The sequence below is a fragment of the Neofelis nebulosa genome, chromosome 1, assembly GCF_028018385.1.
Source record: "Neofelis nebulosa isolate mNeoNeb1 chromosome 1, mNeoNeb1.pri, whole genome shotgun sequence".
NCBI classification, from domain to species: domain Eukaryota; kingdom Metazoa; phylum Chordata; class Mammalia; order Carnivora; family Felidae; genus Neofelis; species Neofelis nebulosa.
In genome coordinates, this window is record NC_080782.1 from 139,788,787 (window position 1) to 139,815,270 (window position 26,484).

The window sequence follows — 26,484 nt, forward strand, 5'->3', positions numbered from 1 at the left end:
ACCAAATGTTGGTGGGGTTTTAAAGGTAAAGGTTTCCCTTATTCTGCGTTATTCACCCAATGTCTGAGCACAACCTTTCAAGAGCAAAGACACAGAGTGCTCAGTGTGTTGCCAAAATCCGTTTGCATTTTGCCCACTGGGTCTTTTGTGGTATTTTCATGTTATCTTTGGCCTCAGGAGAAAGCAGGGGGATGGGATTTCACTGTTTTAAAATAGAAGAATTAAATACAATGTTAAAAAAAAAATAAGAGAGTGGTAAAAACAACAGCGTGAAGTTTAGTGAGTGGAATTTGACATTTAAAAGGATGATCATGTGTTTGAAATAGCCTTGAACCTCTCCTTAGCCTTCTAAAGGATTTTTTTTTTTTTTTTCCAGTTACTTGCTCGGACTGGTCATGAACTTTTATACTTTTCTGGATTAAATTTGCCTTCACCTTCTGAACATGCCAACTAATCTGCTAAAGGAATGTTGGATAAAAACAGCCAACCCCTTCAGGGCTTTGCCCTTCACGGGGGACGCAGGGCACTGTTTATGAAGGCATTGGTGACATCAGGGACAGAATGAATATTCCCACCACACTCTTCCCATGTGAGCAAGCAGAGAGTAAGACCCCTAAAGAGCAAGAAGAGAAAAATGTAATGAATGCCTATAAACTACCAAGAGGGCACCCAGGGAAAGCAGGGTGTCAGCGGCAAAAGCAGACAGACCTTGTAGAACATCAAACCCTGAACATCCCTGGAGAATGAGGTGGAGAAGGAAGGCCCTGGAGGCCAGGCTGGGAGCTACAATCTGGATAAGGGTAGACTAAAGTGCTTGTCCTCTTTTTCCGAGGCAAACATGGATGGGGGTTTGGGGCTGATATTTGGATCAGAGCAGGTGATGCTTCAAAGGCACAAGGTAGAACAATTTTATTTTTCCTTATGAGGAAGGGGTATTACTTTTATTTGGAGCCAGATGATTCTGCCGTGTGATCTTGGAAGACCTGGGTGAGTGGACATATCTCAGGTTAACAAACATAAACCAACTGGTTTGAAGTCAATGGATAAGACATGGAAACATCAAGAGGGCAGGCTGTCGTGATTCGACTGGTGAAAAAGACGGTCCTGTCATCTCGGTGGGTCATTCTCAGGTATGCGGTGACCTGGTTTGCTCTATGATATTCAATCATGGGATGTTAAAATGGCAGAGTGGGAGATTTTAGGAGTCATCCCATTCGAACACCCTTGTTTTACCAATCAGAAAGCCAAAGAAGACAAGTATATATTCTCTGATACTCTAGCAGCTCCCTTCTTTAGCAAGTAAAGTTCAGGGGAACGCAAGATAGTCAGAAATATCCTATACGTACCTTCTCGTCAGGCACATTTTCATATTTTTCAGACTCAATTAATAGCATAGTGGAGAAGTCTATTCTTCTATTAACGATAGGGTTGTAGAAAATGGGATATAGCATTTCATACGACTAGACATTTTCCCCTATAAAAATTGGGAGAAGAATCTGGACACCTTGACTTTGCAGGGGCTTGAAAATCTGGGCAGACAGGCCACGGTCTGTATAAGGCAAGAGCTGCCTTGGCTCCTGATGGTCTTTCACGTCAGGTTCAATCCACGTTGTTCGATAACCTGCCTTCTTTTCTTCTGATGCCATGGATAACTCTCCCTTATAATTACATTCCAATTCAAGACACAAGACTTATATAAAGGAAGAACCATTATTCTACTGTTCAGAACAAGGCAGGTCTTTGCCCAGCACCTCAAATTTCAGTTTTGTGTTCGGTAGTGGGCAATTTACTTTAATAAGAAGCTACAGAATCAGCCTGTTCTTTGATAAACTTCATGAAAACAAAAGGTCTTGAATTCCTGGGTTTGGGTAAAAGGATGGTCAGCATCCAGTCTCAGAGGAAATGCCGTTTTCTGCTCTGATTCGGGAGAACATGCCAGCAGAAATCGATGGGACTATAACGTAAAGAGTGACTTACTCGACCAATATCTAGTAAGGAGAAAAAATACAGCTATTTTCTCCAACTGAGAAGGGCCTTATGAGATACATGTGTATTAAATATACATACGCAGTGATGGCTACCTCTCTTCTTAGACATTTAGCACTCTCTTTCTGTGCACACCTGCATGTGTGTTGTGTGCTGTGTGTGTCAGGGAGATGTTTAAAAAATGTCATTTCTGATTTTCATTTTGCCGTAATTCACTGCTTTCAGAGAACATCCAGTGAAGTCGTAAGGATCGAGAGGCCCTTCTGTATTACTTCCATTTTACAGACTGCCTCTCCAACTTACCATTCTACCCAGCCGCCCACACACTCATCTAGACGTTCGATTTTTATCTATTGACTGAAAACTTCCTTCATGTCCTGGTTTCCTCTTCTGGGGGTTTTCTGCTCTTTTGGTAATCTGTTTTATTGGGGCATTTTGTGTGTTGTTAAAGGCAATGCAAGTCGTTTCATGGGGCAATTAATACATGTAATTTATGAGATTTGCTGGACAAAGTCTAATTAAAAAAATGTCACTGCAAAGCGTTCCACAGGTCTCTTGTTGGCCTCAATCAGTAGTGTCTACAGTTTTCATTATGACTGTAAGTTCCAAAGGAGGCAACTTCTTCTGCAATCAGAGATCATCGAATCTAATATACTATCAAAGGTAGAATTCAGTCTGTTTTTTGAGATGTTAAAATGTAAAAAAATGGCCAGCCACAATTTCAGGGTGTCATATATTGTAAGATAAATGCAGAATCCAGAGACGGTAAAATGTGAACAAAAAGTGTATCCGAGAACTTGTTAAACAGGTTAAGGCCTAAATCGTTCGTTGTCAAGTTTCCCTTATGTTTTACTTATGGTGAAATAAGCCAATTGAACAATATTGAGATCAATAAAACAGGAAATTGGAAGATACCCAATAATCGTAAGAAGCAACATTTATCTAATGTCTACTATGTGTCAGCAACGGGCAGTGTTCACGTGGCTTTTTGCCCCCTGGCAAATAAACCACTTTTATCTCCATGTTAGAGATGAACAAACTGAGGTCCAGAGAGATCTTTTCTGTTTAAAAATAATAATAAACGTTTCCAAGACCCCTGAGCTAGTAAATGGCAGGGCTAGGATTTAAGATCAGACACGGAGCCACTGTTCTCCAGGCCTCTGCTATCTGTCTACTCAGTATGAGTATGCTCAGCCACTCACTGACCCATGGCCCCTGAATCCGTAATGGACACACTCATTTTGCACGCTTGGGTCACAGAAAGCACAATTAACAGCCCATCAGTCTGTGGGTTTATGGAGCTCTGTGTTGCTTACGCTGTTTCAAAGATCAGTCCCTGGAGAGCGGATGGGTGCTTCGGCTAATCAGACATTTTTCTATTTTGCTTTTGTCTGCAATCTCAGTACTTTGAGTGTTGTTTTCTTATTTCTATCCGGTGACAGTGAAACAATCAAGTCCACAGAATATTTTGCTTTTTTAAAGTCGATCGTGGAAAAACAATCGCACGTAGCCTCTTGCCTGCATGCCTATCGCTGTAGGAATTGCTGCTCTGTTCCTTTTTTTCAAAACTTGTCCCTGATCATTCTATCCCTTTGTTTTTTGTTTTGTTTTGTTTTGTTTTGATCTGTGTCAGGGCCGACATTTCAAACGCCGAATGCGGGGTGCCTGGGTAGCTCAGTTGGTTAAGCATCCTGTTCTTGGTTTCGGCTCAGGTCATGATCTCATGGTTCGTGGGTTCAAGCCCTGTGTCAGGCTGCGAGCTGACAGTGTGGAGCCTGCTTCGGATTCTCTGTTTCCCTCTCTCTGCCCCTCCCCTGCTTTCTCTCTCTCTCTCTCTCAAAATAAATAAATAAACACAAAAAATAAAATGCAGAATGCACCCAGTGTAGACAAAGGTGCTCTTGTACATGCTGAGTGCTATGAGGGAGGTTGTTTTCATAGCAGGATGTCCTTACCAAAAGTGACAGGGGAGACTCAGAAACACAACGGTCATAAGGAACACAGAACCCACTGAACCAATGACCGGTGCAGAATGGGCTGAAGCCCCCAAACTGCTGAGGGCACTACAGCTTTGCTGAGAGCGTGGGCCAGACCCTCAGAGCCTTCGTGGTGAAATAAAACAGCGCCCGTGACACAGGTTAGCTTTGACTTGAGACAATTCTGTCTCTACTGTTTGGCCGGCAAGAACTCTCTCCAGGGACAGCAAAGCAGGCCGACTGGAGGACATCCCTGCTTTTTCCGGGAGTTTCCCCGCAGTTTTCACCTCCGTGCTCCCTGTGGCTAGTGCTGCTCCGTACGATCAGGCAATGGAATAATTGCACCCTCTGAGACTTCATGTGTCAAGAGGAGGAAAATCAATTCTTATCACCCCAAGATCTATCACTCCAGGAGACCGCTAAAATCTGCCGGCTGCCCTGCGGTACCGGAGTCTTTAAGGTAATTTTTGCGAGAAAAAGGACACAAATTGGGAGTCACGTAGAGCCCCTTCTTTGAGAATCTATATGAGGGGCAGAGGGCAACTAAAATAAACCAAGGGAGGAATTTTCCTCTGTTCTATCCTTTCCAGCAGTATTTACTGAAGAAACAAAAGCAGAGCACACTCAAGTGCCTGCCTGATGCAGAAAAACCTGCATGTGCTGAATCCATTAGAAAAATGTTCAATAACAGTCTTCCTTGTGAAAATATTAGCCTTGTAACGGTTCCAAGTTCAGCATCTCCACAGGTTACCTGTTACATAAGTGCCTGCGGCGGATGCGGGATGGCTGGGCAGAGGAGGACTTGTGGTTCTAAAGGGCCTCGATGCCTTCCACTTGGGGAGGAGTGCTCTCCGAAAGGCGCTGCTGGGCTGCCCTGCTCAGAGCCGTGCTCTGGGTCATTAAAAAGGCCTCTCAGCTTGAAATAACAGCCTGAAGATTGATATTAGCGTGAGGCAAACGTCTGACGTGGCTCTTCTGCGAGGTCCCCTATTTCCGTATTTTCCTCTAGTCCAGTCCAGTAAGCCACAGCATCACCCAACCAGTCCCAGAAAGGACATGTGCGCTTCTTTGGTCCTGACGGCTTCACAATTGCAAGAAACCCACTGTGAGAGGCGAACAGAGAAGCTGGCACACATAAGCAGCATTTCCCGACACAAAGAAGGCCAGGGGCCCAATTATTTACTTAGAGTCTCAGAACAGCAATGCAATCCCTTCCTCCTTTTCTTTGGCAAGCTCTACCAAAAGCACAGGTAGCCTTTCTATGGGGATGGAAAATTCCTTGCTAGGCTTTAGATAAACCGATGAAATTAGGAACACGAAACGATTATTCAGACGGTTTGGGAATAAATTACATTCAGTTTTATACTGAAAATGATTTAGGAAGATCATCGGTGATTACATTCTTGTGGTCATTCGAAAATTCGATTCTCCCCTTTGCCAGTACAAGCCAAAAAAGGGCATCCTCAGCAATTGCTTAGGAACTGTTATGGTTGTGGAATACTGTGACTGGGGCTCGCCAGGACAGGACACTGAGAAAATGGAGTAATTCTTTCAAAGACGGTAGCTTTTACAAATTGTCAGTGTTCTTTCTGCTCTTTTCTTCATGTCGTAAATTTAGTACCAGGTACTGACTTCGATGACCTGTGTATCACCATGTGTTGTTAGATGGAATTGTAAGAAAGTCTTCCTCAGGTCAATGCAGCTGGGAACAGGCTATAGGAATTGCCTACACAGGCAGATGCAAAACAGAATCTGGTCCTGAAATCAGAGGGCCTGAGCTGAGGTGCACTCTTTGCTTACTAGGCACTGGAACAAGACAAGTGTAAGCCACTTAACTTTCTTCCTTGACTCTCACCTCCAGAATGGGTACAGACAACAGGATCCAACAGGGTTATTTTAAAGAATAAGCGAGATAATGTACACAAACTCCAAAGGCTTGGTGCCTGGCACATAGAGTGAACGTTACATATTAACATATACATATATGTTGTATATGTGTGTCACATACATGTTATATATATCGTATTTATATATATGTGATATATACATACACACACTCATACATACATATATGTGTATAATTTATATTCACTGAAGTTACCATGGTACAACATAAACTATTACCTAACATGGACTCGCACTAAAGAAAGACTGCAGTCATATTCTCCAAGGGTATTTTTTGAACTTGAGATTGTCATGCTCGGAAAAGCTTAATCTCTTGTTGACAATACCACAATTTACTGCCACCAGGACAGTTTATGAAGCCAAAGGGGATATGGTTATAGGCATGAGAAGCAATTTTCTTTGCCACAGACAAATATGATTAAATCTATTTTAATACAGTGCCGACTTTCTTTTTTTAAGGCTGAGGTTGGCACTCTGTGGTTCCAATTTTTTAGAAAATATAATTTATACTTACTCCTCTCAAAGGGAGTTACTGATGATTTTTGTACTCCACACCCTGGATTGTGATCTGTGTACATCAACTACTCACACTGGGATTTCCTAAGGTAGAAACTGGTTGTAACTGCGAATGATCTAGTTAGTGTGTTTGCTCATCTTAGAGATTTCCTTGATTAATATCTTACTGAAGATTTTCCTTTCAGTGTTGGGTATGAGAAAATGTATCATTTTCCCTTTTGACGACAGTTAAATGTATTTGTTGTAGGAAATTTGGAAAATACTGAAAAATACAAAAAAGAAGATAAAAGCCACTTGTAATTCCGCCTTGAGTGGTAACAGCTGTGAACGTGTGACACAGCTTGTTTTCTAATCTTATTATTTACGTCTCTTCCTCTTTCTCTAGAATTCAAAGTTGGTACCAAATTACAGGAATGGTTTTATAGCATACGTTTCAATATTTTATAATGTATGTTTTTTCCCATAAAATTCCATCATATGTATGTAGCTTCATTATTTATCCAATATCTTATTATGGAATATTTAGGTTGTTTAAAACATGTTTTTCATTTAAAAATATTACAACGAAGTGACTGCTTATAAATCTGATTATTAAAAATTCCTCATACCTGACCAAAGCAACCTGCATAATGAATGAGGCTTGGAAAATCCTTAGAACAACTCAGTTCGGCAATGGCCTCGGTTTCACTCACCATCCAACGTACACACTCCAACTGACCGTTCTAGATTGGCAAAAAGAAGAAAGAAATTCAAAGTAATTCAGGTTTGAAAAATACCTCATAGGGGCACCTGGGTGGCTCAGTCAGTTGGATGTCTGACTCCTGATTTTGGCTCAGATCATGATGTTACAGTTTGTGGGATCCGGCCCTGTGTCAGGCTCTGGTGGTGGCAGAGACTGCTTGGGATTCTCTCTCTCCCTCACTCTGTGTCTCTGTCTCTTTGCCCCTTCCCTGTTTGCTTAAACAGGTTCTCTCTCTCTCTCTGCCTCTCTCTCTCTCGAAAATAAATAAAATAAACTAAAAAAAAAAAAAAAAAAAGCCTCACGGGGCGCCTGCATAGCTCACTTGGTTAAGTGTCCAACTCTTGATTTTGACTCAGGACATGACCTCACACATCAGGTTCGAGCCCCACATCGGGTTCTGTGTTCACAGCACAGAGCCTGCTTGGGCTTCTCTCTCTGTCAACCTCTTTCTCTGCCTCTCCCCTGATTATGTTCACTCTCTCTCTCTCTCTCTCAAAAACAAAACAAAACAAAACCTCACAGACAGTAATTTTGCCGAGGGAAAAAAATCACATGAATTTTGGTTCTTGTATTTGTCTTAATTTATTTGCAGTATAAGCATATCATGTATTATACTTCTGATCTGTGGTTCTGACTCAAAATCAGTTGGGGAATTTTTACGTAAATGCAGTTTCATAAACTTAATCAGTTGGTTTAAATCACTTTATTGAGGTATTCAGTACTATAATACTATAAAACATACCCTACCCTGTTTTAAGCATGTGATTTGAAGAATTTCAACAAATACATACTCTCTTATAACTACTGCTCTAATCAAGATACAGGACATCTCCAGCGCCCCCTTTCCCCCAGTCTCTAGGACTCCAGGGTCTCAGGTCCTCACCTTTGCCCCAGGCAACCACTGATAGGATTTTTATTTTATTATGAGCATTCATGCCTCTGAGAGCCCACCGTGCTGCTGCTTGTATGAAAGTTTGTTCTTTTTTACTGCTGCCAAGTATTCCATTGTATGAATATACCAATATCCGTTTATTCATTAACTCTGAGAATAGGCTTTAACCCTTGAGAATTTGAAATGGCAGGATTCCAAAAGAAAGAAAGAAAATAATCCTATTATACTGGCTCCAATGCTACCTGCACTGAAGGCTTTGGGGACTCCGTCCCCAGAGCGCACTGGCTTTTTTCTCCAGTGCTGAGATCCCACCCTGTGCAAACCAGGAAGGCAGCCGTGACATGTATAAGCTAGTCAGGAGGATCCAGACTTTGGAATGGATTTAAATCCTGAATCCACTACTTAGTTACAAGACCTCCAACAAGTTGCTTCCCCTCTCTGATAGTCCGTTTTCTGCTCTGTGAAATGGCAGGGATAGTAGTAATGACCTCATACAGTTACTGGGAGCAGCAGATGAGACAAAGCATGTGAGAGTCCTTGGCACACAACACTTATTACCTCTTACTAGCAGCACGCTCTTTTAGATCCTCTATAACACCAGCGAGACATTCAGCCGCCTTCCCAGTTTGCCCAGGGTGGGGCCTCAGACCAGGAGAAAAGAGCCACCGCGTCATGGAGTGTGGGAAGCGTATTCTAAACATAAGATGCAGGAGGTAATCTCATTATTCATCTACACCTATTTGCATATTGGAATTTCAAGTAGTCAACTCACAACTATTCGCAGCCAGAGACCATTCTTCTCCTGGGGGAACCTAGCAGGGCCAGGTGTGGGCCGAGTAGCTTCCAGGTGCCCCCACTGATCTGTCTCCTCCCTCTGCTGCCCTCCTTGCTGCCCAAGGAGGTTGGTCTGTATGGGCCGCCTCCCTTGCCCCCAGATTTGGCTGATGGAGAGTGGTAGTGGGACACCACGAAAAGAGAGTGAGTTCGAGGTCCCATCTGTTCCTGGCTTCCCCAACCCCTATGGGGTTGCCACTGGCTGCTGAGTCCCTCTACCAGTCAAAGGTCAAAAATCAGCCAGTTCCTTCCTTCAGCCGCGTCTTGCTGGCACCCCCGGCTCTCAGACGGTAACAGTGCTCTGCTCTTAGTCCAGGACACTGCACTTTTCTTCTTGGGCTCCCTATACCCCACCCATCATCCTTTCGTGTATGGATCCTTCATTACAGATGTTTTTCAAACCGCACGCTTTGAGTAAGCCAACTGTGCCCTACCAGGATGAATCAACACCCAACAAGGCACTGACACCATGCGTTCCGTTCCTTCTGAATGAACAAAGGAAGGAGAATAGTGGCGAGCATCTGCTAGGCAAGACCGTTCAGAGCAAGCAGCACGGACGCAGAACACGGGAGTATACGGCAACATTTCTGACTTTAACGATTTGAGTCTTGTCTCTTTTTGTCTTATTCTAACTAAAAGCTTACTCATTTTTGAAAAAACCCTTTCATGGAACTAGAATTGGTTTTGTTGACTTTCTCTGTTGGTTTTTTTTTTTTCCCCCTGTTGTCTGTTGCATTTATTTCTGCTTGAATTTTCAAATTTCTTCTGCTTGCTTTAAATGTAGTTTTCTTTTCTTTTTTTTAAGTTTCCTAAGATAGAAGATTAAGCTGTTAGCTTTATTTATTTATTTATTTATTTATTTATTTATAAACAATTTTTTTGAGAGGGGAGAGGGGCGACAGAGGAAGACCAAGGATCTGAAGCAGGCTCCACGGCCAGCACAGAGCCTAAAAGGAGCTTGACCTCGTGACTCCAAGATCATGACCTGAGCCTAAATCAAGAGTGGGGTGCTTAACCAACGAGCCACCCAGGCGCCCCTAAGCTATTACTTTAGATCATTTTCTTTTTCTTTTTCTTAATTTTTTTTTAATGTTTATTTATTTTTGAGACAGAGAGAGACAAAGCATGAACAGGGGAGGGTCACAGAGAGAGGGAGACACAGAATCTGAAACAGGCTCCAGGCTCTGAGCAGTCAGCCCAGAGCCTGACGCGGGGCTCGAACTCACGGACAGCGAGATCATGACCTGAGCCGAAGTCGGCCACTTAACCGACTGAGCCACCCAGGCGCCCCTCCTTTTCTTTCTTTTAATTCTGGCATTTACAATTATACATTTCATTCTCAGCACTGCTTTCACTACATCCTTAAATGATAATATATTGCATTTGCATTCACCACCAAATATTTTCCAGGATCTCTTGTAATTTCTTCTTTGATAAGTGATTATTCTGGAGTGATTATTCTGGATACATGATAATAATTATTCTATTCATTCCAGACACTTGTGAATACCCCAAATTTCCTTCTGTTACTGACTCCTAAACCTCATTTCACTATGGTTAAAAGGGCTTACTTTGTATGACTTCAATCCTTCCTAATTTACAGAGACCTGTTCTCTGGCCCAGCATATGGTCTATTCTGGAGAATGTCCCATGTGTACTTGGGGGGGAATGTGTATTCTTCTGTTGTTGGCTAGAATGTTCTGTTAGATGTCTGTTAGGTCTAGTTATTCCACAAGGTGATGTTGAAATAAATGTATTAAGTGACAAAATGCAGCCACAAAGGTGGAAGGAAACATATTGCTACTATGATTTTGAACGCAGCATCACTTGCCGTAAATAGAAATACCAACAAAACAAACAAACAAAATGTTATTACATTCTGGCAGGAGACTGTTTGCCTGAAGTCTCTGAGACTGGGGTCACTCACTGGATGTTAAAAAGGAGTGTCAGTAGGTTATGTCTCTGAAGTCATTTTTTCACCAGACCAACATGTTGTCTTTGAGCTTGATCAGAAAGGACTGAATGAGAAATGAAAAAGAAATTAAGGTTATTTCATTCCATGTCTGTTTAGCTCCTAAAATAATGTATCGTGTTGGCCCTATTTGAGAAACACACTGCTCTCACCTTATAGAAATCTTTCTTTCCAGTTATTTTTGCCAAACTGTTCCCAAAGGGGACTCAGTAATGCGCTGAACTGCCACAGTATTTAGTGCTGGGTTCCCCAGAAAACCCTCAATAAATTCTGCATGTAACTGGTAAGAATTTATTATGTTCCATCTAAGGAGTTTAAGTGTAGGGGAGAGGAGTTCTTAAGCCTTCAAAGCTGCTTTCCTCAGGTAATCTTTTTATGTGATATCCTATCTCTGACTTTGCTTCCTGTCAGCCCAGTCATATTATCTCAGCAACTTTGGCCATTTGTACCGAGTTTGTTCTTTTTAATAACAGCAGGGCTCTCAGAACTATGTTTAATAAGCTGAAACACCATCGGCTGGTCACTGGTGTTCAAAACAAGGTCCTAAAACAAAAGAATGATGACTTCTTAGAACTCCCTCAACTTCACCAAGGTCTGTCAAATTACATTGAATGGACTGAGGCAGGATTTGTGTCAGGACCAATTTCCAAAGGGTGTGGCACTCACAAAATATCTGTATTTACTGCTTTTGTAAATTGTAGATTAAAGGAAGAAATAGAAGATTTCCCTTTCTCATATCATTGCCTGGAAGTAAAAATATGAAAAGTCTGAGACCCCAAATAAGAGCTTTTAAGTTTTATGGGTTTGATATGTGCTCTTCATTAAAACAAAAAACCAAAATGCACTACAGTTTTATTCTTATTCTTACTCTTACCCTTACTCTTATTCTTCTTATTCAGTAATCTCTACACCCAACATGGGGCTTGAACTCACAACTCCAAGATCAAGAGTTGCACACTCTTCCAACTGAGCCAGCCAGATGTCCCAAAATGCCCTGCAGCTTAAGTTTCCATGCCGATTATATGATAGCAGTGTGCTGACTGAAGCAGTTTATTAAGAATGGATTAACAATATGGAAACCATAGAAAGAGTTTATACCCAGGTGGCTGAAATGCCACCAAGTTTCTTATGTACTGTCCTACTCTGAAGACTCTTAATCTGTGAAAACAAGCATGAAGGGATATAAACAAAGAAAAAAAAACCTTTCTCTTCCAACTATGTAGCTAAGATATACTCCATAATCTAACATTAGTTAGAAAAACTAATAAGACCTGTATTTTATAAACACTAAAACAGCAAGGCAAATGTCAATATTTATTGGCCATGCAACAATAATTTATTCATCACTGACCCATGTCCATTGATGATCAGACCCAACCCCTGCCTTCCCGCAGGACTCGGATCTAGGACTAGATCCTGAATTCGCCACCTCACACTTGAATTGCTGGTAACTTACCTGCCGTATCTATCTGGCTATCAGCTCCTTAAGAAAAGGGACTACGTCTCATTCAAATCTGAATTGCCTTCATCTAACATAGTACCTACTGGACTTGGTACACATTGTCAAACTCAACTATGATGCACCCTGACTTCGCATCTAATTTCTCTTTCTTCATGATGGCTGCCTTCAGTTCCGCTCTTTTTAAATATTTTTTTTAAATTTTTTTTAATGTTTATTTATTTTTGAGACAGAGAGAGACAGAGCATGAATGGGGGAGGGTCAGAGAGAGAGGGAGACACAGAATCCGAAGCAGGCTCCAGGCTCTGAGCTGTCAGCACAGAGCCCGACGCGGGGTTCGAACTCACGGACAGCGAAATCGTGACCTGAGCCGAAGTCGGACGCTCAACCGACTGAGCCACCCAGGCGCCCCCGCTCTTAATGTGACACGGCAACATTCGCTAAAGGAAAGCGATATCTACCAAGGTCATAGATTTCTTATTTTATAAAAAAAAATATTATTTTCTATAGCATCTTTGCAATAGTACATTATCATTGAGTAAAATTAAATAAAACAGAAAGCAACTTGTAATACGTAAAACTTTATCACATGGTAAATAAATTAACGATGCAAAAATTCAGATTTGCTTAAAAGATATGTGAGAGGCAGGCCAGCAACCACTTGTTTTTCAAATGTAACATGTTCTTCGGTGAATTCACAAACAGATTTCTTTAACTAGCAAGTTCCCCTAGTAAATTTCAAAAGTAATTCCATTTCTAAAAATTATGATCATTCAGCTTTTAGAAGACATAACTAGCAAAACACATATGTAGAAGCACAGGCTGTATTATATTTCCCTGAACTTCACTTCTGGCCTCTTCATAAATATGACTGAATTCTACATTTATTTGCCAAAGATCTTAAAAGTAATTTTAGTTTAATAGCTAACCTTCTAGCGATGTGTTATATTTTACAGAGGCACTCACTTGCAGTGCTATAAAAGACCATGTTTCCCTGACTCACAATTTCTAGGTTTTAACTCTTTCCCCGTCAGCATTAATTTGTATAGATTTTGACAGATAGCGTACTGCGGTCCACCAAGAGCTAGACTCAAACTCGGCACTGACCCTCTAAACAACTTTGGGTCCTGAAGACATTTAAACTTCAGATGTGATCCATTAGAAGCCTGCTATATTATCTGAAATACTCCTGAGAGCTATCATTCCTTAAAATACACCTTTTCCTCATTTGTTTCGCTCATTATATTCACATTAGGAAAAAAATGAAACCGTCTCAGATAAATCCAGGTGTGGTTAAGAATCTGAATTGCAGTCACCAGCAGTAACAAAAGTTCTGAGAACTGCAATAGATCATTTTACTTCCTCTTTATTAGCTGACTCGAAGCTTACCCTCATTGCACAATAAATTGGAATGTAGTCTCCAAATATCAAAGCAGTTAGTAACTGAAATGATTACTATCTTAAATGTCATATGCTCATTTGCTGTTTACTAGGTATACTGTGCTTCCCCCTCCCCACCCTACACTCATGTGTCTGACTTAGCTCACTAGGAATCTTAAAACAACAATCAGGGGCAGCGGGGTGGTTCAGTCAGTTAAGTGTCTGACTCTTGATTTTGGCTCGGGTCACGGGTCATGATCTCGCGGTGTGTGGGTTCGAACCCCATGTCCGGCTTTGCGCTGACAGCGTGCAGCCTGCTTGGGATTCTGTCTCCATCCCTATCTGCCCCCATCCCCCACTTGCTCTTTGTATCTTTCTCAAAAATAAATGAAAATAAGACCTAAAAAAAAAAAAAAAACAACCAAAAACCCCAACAACCCCAACAACGCGACTTTTAGCGGTGGAGGGCGCAGCCCCAACCGATCACCTTGATGGCCAAGCCTGCTGGAGTCAATCTCTCCGCATTCCGCTCACTGAGGCAGTCCTCTCCCATCAGAGACGTGAGGTGCTGCAGACATTCTGCGTGTCCCTGCGATGCGGCCACGTGTAAGAGATTGTTGCCACTCTCGTCGTGAATTTTGTCTAGGTTGTCAGCAGCTAGGTGGGGCTGTACAAAGAGTTAAGATTAGAACACTTAAGTCAATAATCAGAACGAGATGCTGTGGGGGTTCTGCTGTGGGCACTGGTAAGAAGAGATGATCTTCCGGAAGCTCTGGTGCCAATCCTGGGGATGTAGTAAGTCAAAATTCCTTACCATCAATTCTGATGACTGCCCATTACAGAGTTTGCTCTGCTACACTTGAGAACATGAATTCTCAAGAGACTTATCTTCATGGGAGACATGGAGACTGGGATAGGTCAACAAGACTGTGGAGACTCCGAGCTGGCTTTCTAAACAACTGCAATGATATTTATGGTAATTGGCAAATTCCCTCTCTGTCTACTCCACTCGACTGCTAAGTGCTGACAGCCAGACTGTGTTTTATTCTCTGTTGTAGGTTTGTTGAATGAAGGAACTACTTCTCTCAATCATCTCGTCTGCCTTGAACTACAGAGAATTGGCTTTCACTGCAAACTCCATGATGGTTGCCATGACTAGCACCACCACGGGGTTCTTCTAGACACTTTCACCCCAGACAGACTCCTGGACACAACCTGGACTTTGATTTTCTCACCTGTAGTGAAGCTTAGTTCCCTGTGTCAGTTCCATTGTTGACAGAGACTGTTGGGTGAACTGAGAGGTATTATCACTCGGGAAACATGAAAACATGGGATGGACAAAAGGAAGAAATGAACCAGAAAGAAAAAGAGAGAAAGAGCCAGGAGAAATGGAAAACCTATTTTCAGCAGGAAAACATTTTTTTATTACTTTACTTGGTAAAACCATTCAATCCTATTATCCTATAACAGTGAGATTTGGGATAATGGACCAAGCACATTGTACTTATCTCTGTATGGCTTTACCCTAGGTGGAATCACACTGCCAAGATATGATGATTTTCTTGAGTGAGACTTTAATTAACATCATGGTATCAGCCCAGGCTTGCTACTGTTTGATCCAAGTCTGGAAGCCAGAAAAGAACAATGCAGGCAGATGGGGTGTGATTTCGGCTGGGCTCTCTCTGAGCCGAGGCAGAACAGGCTTTTCTTACACATCATGTTAACTCTGTGACTAGAGCCTTTGGAAAATCTTCTTTGCACTCCCTAGACATGCAGAGCTGGACTGAGTAAAAGCCCCATGTAGGTCAGAGGGCAACCAAGCTCTAGGGTAAGCTCTATCTGCAAACGTTCTTAAACGTCCTGGTCCAACTTTTCTGAATAATGATCAGGATAAAACAGAAGACCCTCTGTTCATGGATCTGGCAGGTCCACCATCAGCAAGGAACACACGTCCCCACGAGTAAGTGAGTGGGAACATTAGGGACCATTTGAAAAGGGAAAAGAAAGACATAAAGAGTCGTGTTAAAGCAAGTGCTGGGCTTGTGCTTTTGTTTTTTTTTTTTTAATTATTTTTTTATATTTATTTATTTTTGATAGAGAGAAACAGAGCACAAGTGGAGGAGGAGCAGAGAGAGAAAGAGAAGCAGAATCGGAAGCAGGCTCCAGGCTCTGAGCTGTCAGCACAGAGCCCAACGTGGGGCTCGAACTTACTAACCGTGAGATCATGACCTGAGGCAAAGTCGGACGCTTAACCGACTGAGCCACCCAGGCGCCCCTAGACTTGTGTTGTTTTAGGTTATGTGTCCCATTTCAGTCAAAGTCCTGCAAAGTTAAAGGGGAATAACTCTCCCTCTATAGCTGTTTATTTTCCCTGGTACTAATCCAAAGTTGGATTTTGAACTTCAAAAGGCACATCATCAAATTAAAGCTACGAGTAAAGATTAAGGCAGGATGGGAACAAACACTCATCATTCTGTTACTCATGAAGGAGTTGGTAAAACTGGAGTCTCCAGATTACCGAATTAGATCATACTCACCAGGAGAGATATCTGTCCTTCTTTAACGATGTTCAAGATGCTTTTCCCTTTTTTCAGATACTCGCTCCTTTCTTCTGGGCCTTGGGAGCTGGTCCAGCTCACACCCCCGATCTGCTCTTCCAGTTTGGGTTCTGTTGTGGAGGACTGTGGATGGAAGTCCCTGAGCTGGCAGTCTGGCATTGCCTTCTCGCGCTTGCGACTCTGAGGATCACTAAAGGTCTTGTTTAGGAAGTCCTTGCTCTGGTTTTCAGGCTCGTATGCGGAGCCACACTTAACCAAAGGCGGTGAGCTCTCAGATTCTTCAGCAGAGAGCTTTTGCTGGTCGCGGATGATGGATGACGCTTTTCTCAAGTGAGGGCTTTTCACGGGAGAAAGAACACAGAATGGTGTCAGGGTGGACGGTGAGCTCTCGGCACTTCCGGGAGAACAGGCTTTGCCAGAAAGGCCATTGATGGTTGTGCACAAACCCAAAATTCTCTTATCTGAAGTCACCTTGGTAAAAGGGGCAAGCTGTTGACTGGATTTAATGTAAGGCACATCCAGAATCTCATCCATGTCAAGGTCATAATGCTCCAGTTCACCCAGCAAGGTGCTGGGCTCGGTGCTCTTACTTTGGGGGCCACTGTCTCCATCTCCAGGGCTGAGCTCCTCAGGTGGGGGGCCTGGCTCTGAATCACTCCCTTTCTGGTACTCCACCTTCTGGTTCTTTTGGTCATCACTTTCATTGTTGTCCAGAGTCTCTGGCTGGTGTTTCAGTGGGGAAACTCGCTTCACGGGACGGAACTTACTGTACACATCAGCGATGCCTGTGGGCTTCTGCGTGTTTGTGATGAGAGCCGACACACTGCAATTCCAGCTCGAACTAGAAACTGTTTTGAAATATATAAAAGAGGAGAGCATGACATTGAAACACTGAAGGTATCTTGGCCATGCGGCCAGACATGGACCACTCAGGTTATGTTCAAAGAAAGCCCCTGTCTAAGGGGACACCTATAGGGAGAAGGCAAATCAAACACGAGATATCCCAAAACAAACGGTTCGTACTTACCACTAGAACACAGTGAGTGATAAAAGTGATGGCATATTGGCTCAAAATGAACTCAAGTAGGAAGCATGGTAAAAGGAGACAGCCAAAACAACAACAAACCCCGACAAATTTTTAGGTTCATTCCCTGGATGGCTATACCTCTTTGGAAGTATTATGAGACTTGTCACCACCTGGAGAAGCAGAATTGGAGATAGGATCCTCTATGTTAAATAAACTTCCAAACTAGTTTAGGGAGACAAGGGATGAACGTACACACATGCGTATAGTGCGTACACACACACATGCACATCCTTAAAGCTTAAGAAGTCTCATATAAAGAAGGGGTAAGTTATTTAATATTGGGCAAACTCAAACTGTGACCTACTGGGAGATTTTTCTCCCACAGATGAGTATCCCAACGAACCGTCGCTCGGGGAATTTCACCATGCTTTCTGGCATATGCACACAGCAACATAATTTATTTGTACTTTATAACTGAACACGCGGGAAGATTCAAAGCTGCCTTCCATTGTTGGCAAAGCTGGGAAGAACCAGGAGGAGAGGAAGTTACAAAGGGAGAGTGAGATGTGCAGGTTAGTGGTTTTTTTGTTTTTTTGTTTTTTCCTTCTCATTTCTCTGCGAAGCTCAGATAAAAAGTGCATAGTTTGTCTTTGAGTGAGGGTCTGGTTGAGATGGAGCGTCCAGTGAAAGAGCAATGTGTCTGGACGTTGAGGGTAAGAACACCATCTCTCCCAGTCAGCCTGATGAAAGGCAACCCCGTGCCTTCTCGTGGTGCAGGGTGACAGGACACCAGTCTCCTCCATTGTGATGATCCTGCCTCCTCTCTGGGACACTCCCCTGACTAGACCGATGACCCACCTCTTGGAAACTTGTAGGTCACTGATTTATGGACCCCTCCTCCTCCTCTTCCATTACATTTACACCATCCCCCTTGGAAGGGGGGAGGTTTCAGGACATGCCTTCCAACTAGGAGCTCTCTCTCTCCTCTTCTGGAACAATTGGTGGGAAGTATTTAATCCCAAAGCATGTGCTTGTGTCTGTTCTTTGCTACTGGGCACAACCAAAGAATTAAAGAGATGGGGTGTACTCAGGTCTGTAACTTCTATGACAGTCCCCAGCTCCCACTAAATCTTGGGTGAAAGTGGCATACAAGTCATTAAAAGCTCCCCAAATTTAGATCGCTGGTCATTCTTGTTCTTACTGGGATATATCTAAAAGGATTCAGAGAAGTTCTGGAAGTAAGTTACGGAGGTGAGAGAAAGTGTTCTGAGCCTGAATGCGATGTAATTGTTGGTGGATGGCTCTTTCCTCCAAAAGAGACCAAAATTTCGCATAGGTTTTCAGAAGGTCTGCACTAAGCGGAATTATGGCTCTGAGACCTTTAACGTCTAAGAAGAGAACATTATGAGCTGTGGCGACAAGCCTGGATTCTGTCCAGTAAGGGACAGGTATTAACGAGGAATGGTCCAGGAGGGAAGGGAGGTATCTAGATGCCGTTAAGCTGCGGCACCTCTTCTTTTTCGCTGTCTCTGCTTCTAAGCTGTACCCAGTACTTGGCACAGAGAATACAATTAACAAACGCGAGTACTTGAATTTGAATCTCACTTTGCGCAACGCATTAAATCTCCTTCGAAGTGCCCAAAGCGCATCCTTCTCAGGGATTTACAGCTTAATATCACAGGGGACGAAAGCCCCCGTTAATAAACTCAGAGGAGTGATAGTCACCAATAAGAGTTGGATCTTCTAAAGTTATTTATGAGAAGTAAATATGCAAAGGCAAAGCCTAATTCCAGTTGGTCCATTATATATTTAAAAGGTTTCCTATCCTTTATAGATCCATTTTTCCCTAAAAATGTGAAGCTATGAAAAATTGTCTGCCAGAAACTTCCACCAAGCTTTTCTCTCTTCCTTTCAAGAACACATGGTTACTTCTTTAAAATAGCAGAGAGATAGCAGACACAGAATTTACAATGTGTAAATATGCCTTTAATTTTATCCACTATTTTTTCTAAAAAGCTTAAAATACGGTGGCGTGTGTGCATATGCGCACGTGTGTGTGTATCCCTTAACATTTCAGGAATACATACTAATTGTTAGGCATGGTATTTGCTAATATTTTGCCAATTACCTTGATTCCTTTGAAACTTCTTGAAAATGTGCATCTCAGGATGTGATAAAAACCTTTAAAGTCACATAACTTAGTGGACCAATACAACGAGTGCATTGTGCCAATACATTTATGTATTGTATAAGGTCGTAGGTTCAAAGGGCTACTCTTTTATGTTGGCTTTATTTACATGTGAAATTTTTTCCAAGTGATACAGGGAAATGGATACCATATGTTTCCCAGCTGTTTTGTACTGACAGGAGCCATTAAGAATGCTCTATGGAAATGAATTCTGTCTGAGTCTTATAAAAACACTTCTTTCCACAGAAGGGTCTAGAAACTGAAGAAGAGGCATCAACATTAGGCTTGTTGTCCTTCCTCTTATTTAAACGTATGACTCTTTTTTAGGCTGAGAGGGTGAACTCCATGCTTTCTAGTCTGTGTCTTGATGACCAGGAAAAAAAAAATCCCAGTTACATAAAACTGATTGTTTAAGAGACTCTCATGAGACGGCTCTAATTTATTACTGTATATACTCATCTGAGGAAGAAGGGAAATTTTATTCTATACATAAAACAAAACTTTATATTGTTTCTCCTAAGCTGGGAAAATGAGCATTTTAAGCACAACATAAGAAAAAGGAATACTTATGATTGAAAAGATTTTAACTTACAGTTCTGTAAGTCTACTCCAAATTTCATTTATACTATTGTTCTACCCCAACACCATAATCAATTTCTTAAAACACATGGAAATAAAGTTCAGACTAACTATAGTTACTAGAAAGATTTTGAGGCTAAATAGGTTTTCTGGAAATCATGAATAAAGCCTTCGTATGTTAAGCTTTAAATCCCTGAAAATTTTCTCTCTTATCTTATTAGATCTTTACAAGCTCTATGAGAACAGGGTCTGTGTCTAATTTATCTCTCTCTGGCTCAAAGTTCTCAGCAAACTGCTTTATAGAACTAGGTTCTTAATGACTTCTTGGTTGGATGGATTCATTTTGAACATCTTATGAAAGTAAACATGTCTAATACACCTTAAACCTGTCTACCTGATTATGTCACCAATTTTCTAAAATGGTTGGTAGGTAAGTGCAAATGTTTTTGATGCTGATTTATAGACCACCGTGATCTCTTCCAATCTAACTGGCAGTGGGGATGTCCCTGAGCTCCAGCAAGGTGGCCTCCAATTGCCTGCCATCCACACGTTGCCATTTCTGCCACAAGCATTTAATGTGAGCCTAGGATAGGGGCATACTTGTCACAGGTAGATGTTCCAAAGCTGGGGTCTTACCCCTCTCCTCCCTTACTTGCTCCCTCCCTTTCTCCTCATCCGGCACACACACTCTACCGCGTAGTCTTTGTAAACCTGGCCTGGGTCACATGACCACTCATGCAGTCTCTCAAGCCATCCATCTGCAAAGCATCGCTGGCCTTTCACTTCCCTCGACCTGTGGGTCTCATCCCCCCAGGCACCAAATCTGGCTGTGGCCTGATCCCAAATTTCTCTCAAGTCTGGTCTCTCTTGTCCATCCTGTTACACTGACTAGTCCACGCTGGGACCCTTGCACTGCAAAGTTCTAGCTACTTCTCTGGTCTCCCTTTGTAGTCCTGAGTCTTCCCTCTTCATATAGGTGTGATTTTGTCACTTCTTAGCTCAAAATCCTCAGGTGACCCTGTATTGCCTATGACATTTCCCCCTATGTCACATGCATATCTTTGTAGTATCTAAGATGACACACAGGAACCATGATGAATACTCCTGACTTAGAAAATAAGGAAGCTTTAGGGTGTCTGGGTGGCCCAGTCGGTCAAGTGTCCGACTTCAGCTCAGGTCGTGATGTCACGGTTTGTGGGTTCGAGGCCCACGATGGGCTCTGTGCTGACAGCTCAGAGCCTGGAGCCTGCTTCGGATTCTGTGTCTCCCTCTCTCTTTGCTCTTCTCTGCTCATGCTCTCTCTCTCAAAAATAAATAAACATTTAAAAATTAAAAAGGAAAATAAGGAAGCTTTATGCCATTCAACTGCCTTTTTTCCTCCTAATTAATTTAAGGAATCTCAGTTTGGTGCTACAATGAATTTAACTCCTCTCCAAAACTTATCATCTCCCTTAAAAATGATGAGACAGCAGGTCTCAGGCTCGGAGACTTTCACAAGCAAAGACTTAACAGGAACGTTTTATTTTCGTCACATTCATTTTAATGATGGCCTTTAATTTATTGCAATTGATGTTGATTTTTCTTTTTTTTTAACGTTTATTTATTTTGAGAGAGAGAGAGCACGTGCACACATGAGTGAGTGGGGGAGAGGCAGAGAAAGGAGAGAGAATCTCAAGCAGGCTCTGCACTGTCAGTTTGCTATGTGGGGCTAGATCTCATGAACTGTGAGATCATGACCTGAGCTAAAACCAAGAGTCAGACGCTTAACCGAGGTTAACCTGGTTAACGCTTAACCTGAGCCACCCAGGTGCCTGACGCTGGTTTTCTATTTACAATACTGATGTGAAGTTTCTTTTGAAAACAGGTGTTTCAAAGTAAGGCATTTTAGGAAACTGTAAGATAGTATGAGTAGTATAAAGGTAGAGCAAAAATAACATAAGACAACTTTGGATATGACACATATGGTGGAATTAACACTTAAATTACTAAAGTTTGGGAAACTAAATTCCTTAGCATAGGATGCAGCAGTTTTTATGCAGACATAACGTCAGAGATTTTGTGGGTTTGGTTCCAGACCACTACAATAAAGGGAATATTTCAATAAAGCAAGTCAAGTGAATCTTTTGGTTCCCCAGTGCATATAATAGTTACATCCACACTATACTGTAGTCTATTAATTGTGTAACTGCATTACGCCCAAAAAACAGTATATAGACCTTAACTAAAAATACTTTATTGCTGCAAAACGCCAGTTACTATCTTTTTGCTAGAGGAGGATCTTGCTTTGATGTTGATGGCTGTTGACCGATCAGACTGTGGGAAGCTCTGGCACTCTCTTAAAGTAAGACCACAATGAAGTTTGTCACACTGATAGATTCACTAATGGCTTCTCTGTAGCACGTGGTGCCGTTTGAAACCATTTGCAGAATGGCCGAATTTCTCTCACAATTGGACACAATCCTCTCGAAGCCTACCACTGTTTGATCAACTAAGCGCAAGTCATGTTCTAGTTCCTTTGCTGTAATTGAATAATCTTCACGGCATCTTCCCCAGGAGTACATTCAATCTCAAGAAACCACTTTCTCTGCTCCTCCATCCATTCAAGTTTTATCATGAGATTTGCAGCAATTTAGTCCCATCTTTAGGCTCCTCTTCTAATGCTAATTCTCTTGCTGTTTCCACCATATCTGCAGTGACTTCGTCCACTGAAGTCTAGAAACCCTGACAGTCGTCCATGAGGGTGGAAATCAATGTCTTCATACTCCTGTAAATGTTGATATTTTGACCGGCTCCCATGAACGACATATGTTCTTAATGGCGTCGAGGCTGGTGAATCCTTTCCAGAAGGTTTTCAATTTGCGTTGCCCAGAGCCATCAAAAGAATCACTATCTATCACAGCTATTGCCTTACAAAATATATTTTTTCAATAACAAGACTTGAAAGTTGAAATGACTCCTTGATCCACCGGCCGCAGAAGGAATGTTGTATTAGCAGGCAAGAAAGCAGTATTCAGGTCACTGTACTCCTCCATCAGAGCTCTTAGGTGACCAGGTGCATTGTCCACGAGCAGTCATATTTTCAAAGAAATATTTTTTTCTGAGCAGTAGGTCTCAGCAGTGGGCTTATAATATTCAGTAACTCATTCTGTAAACAGATGTGCTGTTATTCAGGTTGTGTTTCATTTGCAGAGCACAAGGTGGGTAGATGTAGCAGAATTCTTAAGAGCCCTAGGGTTTTCAGAATGGCAAATGAGCAGTGGCTTCAACTTAAAGTTACCAGCTATGTTAGCCCCTAATAAAAGAGTCACCTGTCCCTTCAAGCCAGGCACTGACTTCTTTTTAGCTATGAAAAGTCCTAGATGACCTCTTCTTCCCCTAGAGGGCTGTTTCATCTACACTGAAAATCTGTTGCTTAGTGTAGCTGCCTTCATGAATGATCCCAGCTAGATCTTCTGGATAACTTGTTACAGCCTCTACCTAAGCATGTGCCGTCCCCCCTTGCACTTCTATGGGACAGAAAGCTCCTTACCTTAAACTTCATGCACCAATGTCTGCCAGCTTCAAACTTTTCTTCTGCAATTTCCTCACCTCTCCTGGCCCTCACATATTGAAGAGAGTTAGAGCCTTGCTCCGGATGAGGCTTTGGCTTAAGGAGATGTTCTGAAGGGACCATTAAAACTCTCTCCATATCAGCAATAAGGCTGTGTTGCTTTCGAATCTTCCGTGTGTTCACTGGAGAAGCACTTTAAATTTCCTTCAACAATTTGTACTTGCCTTCATGACTGACTGCCTTTTGGTGCAGCAAGAGGCCTAGCTTTTAGCCTATCCTGGCTTTTGATCATGCCTCTCCCAACAAACTTAATCATTTCTAGCTTTTTTATTTTTTATTTATATCCAAGTTAGTTAGCATCTAGTGCAATAATGACTTCAGGAATAGATCCCATTGATTCATTCCCTGAGTATAACACCAGTGCTCATCCCAACAAGTGTCCTCCTTAAAGCCCATCACCCATTTTCCCTGCCCCCTACCCCCACCCCATCAGTCCTCAGTTTGTTCTCTGTATTTGTCTCTTATCATTTTGTCCCCCTCCCTGCTTTCATATTATTTTTGCTTCCCTCCCCTTTGGTTCATCTGTTTTGTACCTTAAATTCCACAGATGAGTGAAGTCATAATCATTTCTAGCTTTGATTTGAAGTGGAGACATGCAACTCTTCCTTTCATGTGAACACTTTGAGGTCCTTGTAGTATTCTTAATTGGCCAAATTCTGAAACTGGAATGTCTCAGGGAATAGGGAGGCCCAAGGACAGGGAGAGGGATGGGAAAATGGCTGGTCGGTGCACCAGTCAGAACACTCACCACATTTATCAATTAGCTTTACCATCTGCTACGGCCATGGAGTGTGGCGCTCCAAAAACAAATGCAAGAGTAACATCAAAGATCACTGATGATAGATAACATAACGAACATAATAAGAATGAAAAAAACTGAAAAACTGTGAGAATTACCAAAATGTGACATGGAGATGAATCGAACAAACGCTGTTGGAAAAATGGCCCAGAGAGACGTGCTCGACACAGCACTACCACAGACCTTCAACTTGAAAACCACAACGAAATATTTGACAAGCTCAATAAAAAGGAAGCACAATAAAAGGAGGTATGCCTATATTTATTTTATTTTTTTAATGTTTATTTTTGAGAGAGAGAGAGAGAGAGAGAGAGAGAGAGACCATGAGCAGGGGAGGCGCAGAGAGGGATGGGGACAGAGGATCTGAAGTGGGCTCTGTGCTGACAGCAGAGAGCCTGATGTGGGGCTCGAACCCACGAACCCTGAGATCATGACTTCATGAGCTGAAGTCATCCAGCTAAGCCACCCAGGTGCCTCTGTGTTTATTTTCTAATTTATCTTCTCCTCTAAACACTCATCTTCCCACATCACACAATTCCTCCTGCACTGTCATTGCTAAACTCCCTGTTTCTGGATACACCATGTTCCTCCTTCAGTGCTCCTGCCTTTGGGCAAGTTCCCCCTCTCCAGCAAAGCCCTCACTGCTTTCTCTGCCTGAGACAAGGCTCATCTGACAAGATTCCCCTCAATGCTTACGTCCATGGTGCACTTCCTCAGACTCTCACAGGAAACTCTTGCCCCTTGCTTCTCAACACCCTGAGATACACTTGCCCACGCCTAGAGTTGGGTATTTATGAAGCTCTTTTGCAACTACTCACCCATTCACCAGTCTCACCGTCTGTCTCGACAAGTTCCTCTAAGGCACAGATTGCTCCTGAGCTTCCTTGTGTTTATAACTGGCCATCTGTCTAGCACAGCATCTCACAGATAATAGGGCTCAGGGGCCTCTCTCTTAGTGAATGAATGAATGAATAAATGGAGGGGGGAGGGAGAAAAGGAAGAAAGGAATATGCTAGACCAAAGGTGCAAAGTATAGTATATAAATCAGAGTCTTGTAACAATGAGTCCATCTCGCCATATTTTGGGAACACCATGATAAACATCCCAAAGGCGGTGTTAGTGATGTATTGAAGATAGACATTTAGAAGATGTGCGGCATATGGAAATCTTTTTATATATTTCCTACAATAAGTTCCAAGGCCTGATTTCTTCATGTGTAAAATAAAAGGGTTAGACTATATGATTGTTAAGACCGGATCCATCTCTAAATTTCTATGACTATATGGAATGTCTACAAATAACAGGGCTCTCTATTCTAAGTGACTCACTATGAAACACTATAATTCTTCTGGATCCATGTCTTTCAACAGATCCTTACAAATTTATAATTATGAGGCTAAGCTGATTGCTGACACAGAACAACTCTTTGGCTCTTGGGACTGATAAATTAGTATTTTCTTAGGAAGATAATGTACAGTTTGCTATTGCAACAGTGGATTCAATTTTCAAGGCTGAACGTCAATGCTGGCTCCCCAGATGCCCATTTATTTTTCTTCTAAATATGGAGTTATGTGTCCATCTTAGAAAATTGGCTTTGGACATCAAGAGGAGAAAGAAATGGTCAGGATGAAATAGTGTTTCCCCTATTATTCACTGTTAAAAGTTAAATAAATTCTATCTTCCATGAAAAACACAATGGTCAGCTTTACTCGTAAGTGCCTTAAAATGTGCCTAACGATGTGCTTTACATCTATAGCTACCGGAAGCCTGAGGACCTTCACGGACATAGCTGCTAAGTTCTCCAACATTCCACTTCCTTCTATTTTTACACTTAAGGGAGGGACATTTTGAAAGACTGGAGGTGTCAATATTGGAGTCAAGAGTTCCCTTAACCCACAGTAAACTGAAGTCTGCTGTGGGCCTGCTTATTGCCAACATCTGACGCTCTGTAAGGAGGGGTGACAGGTGACTTATGCCATCTCACAATGAGAGGAAGATGGGGTCTGGAATCTTGAGGGTGGACGATCTGCTGGGTACTCCTCCCCACACCATCCTCGGAGA

General features: G+C 42.2%; 1 protein-coding gene across 6 annotated transcripts in view; it reads right to left on the reverse strand.

The window, feature by feature from the left end:
* SNCAIP (synuclein alpha interacting protein) overlaps positions 1-26,484 on the reverse strand; it is a 159,239-nt gene that overhangs the window by 25,351 nt on the left and 107,404 nt on the right. For 5 of the 6 annotated variants that reach the window (XM_058737948.1, XM_058737958.1, XM_058737938.1 and 2 more), the window contains exons 4-6: positions 16,200-17,068; positions 14,150-14,329; positions 6,992-7,105 (exon numbers count right to left, since the gene is read on the reverse strand). In XM_058737948.1, coding sequence (XP_058593931.1) covers positions 6,992-7,105; positions 14,150-14,329; positions 16,200-17,068 — 1,163 coding nt within the window. Of the gene's footprint in view, positions 1-6,991; positions 7,106-10,778; positions 10,801-14,149; positions 14,330-16,199; positions 17,069-26,484 lie in introns of those variants that run through there. The other variant, XM_058737988.1, reaches the window with a different exon arrangement.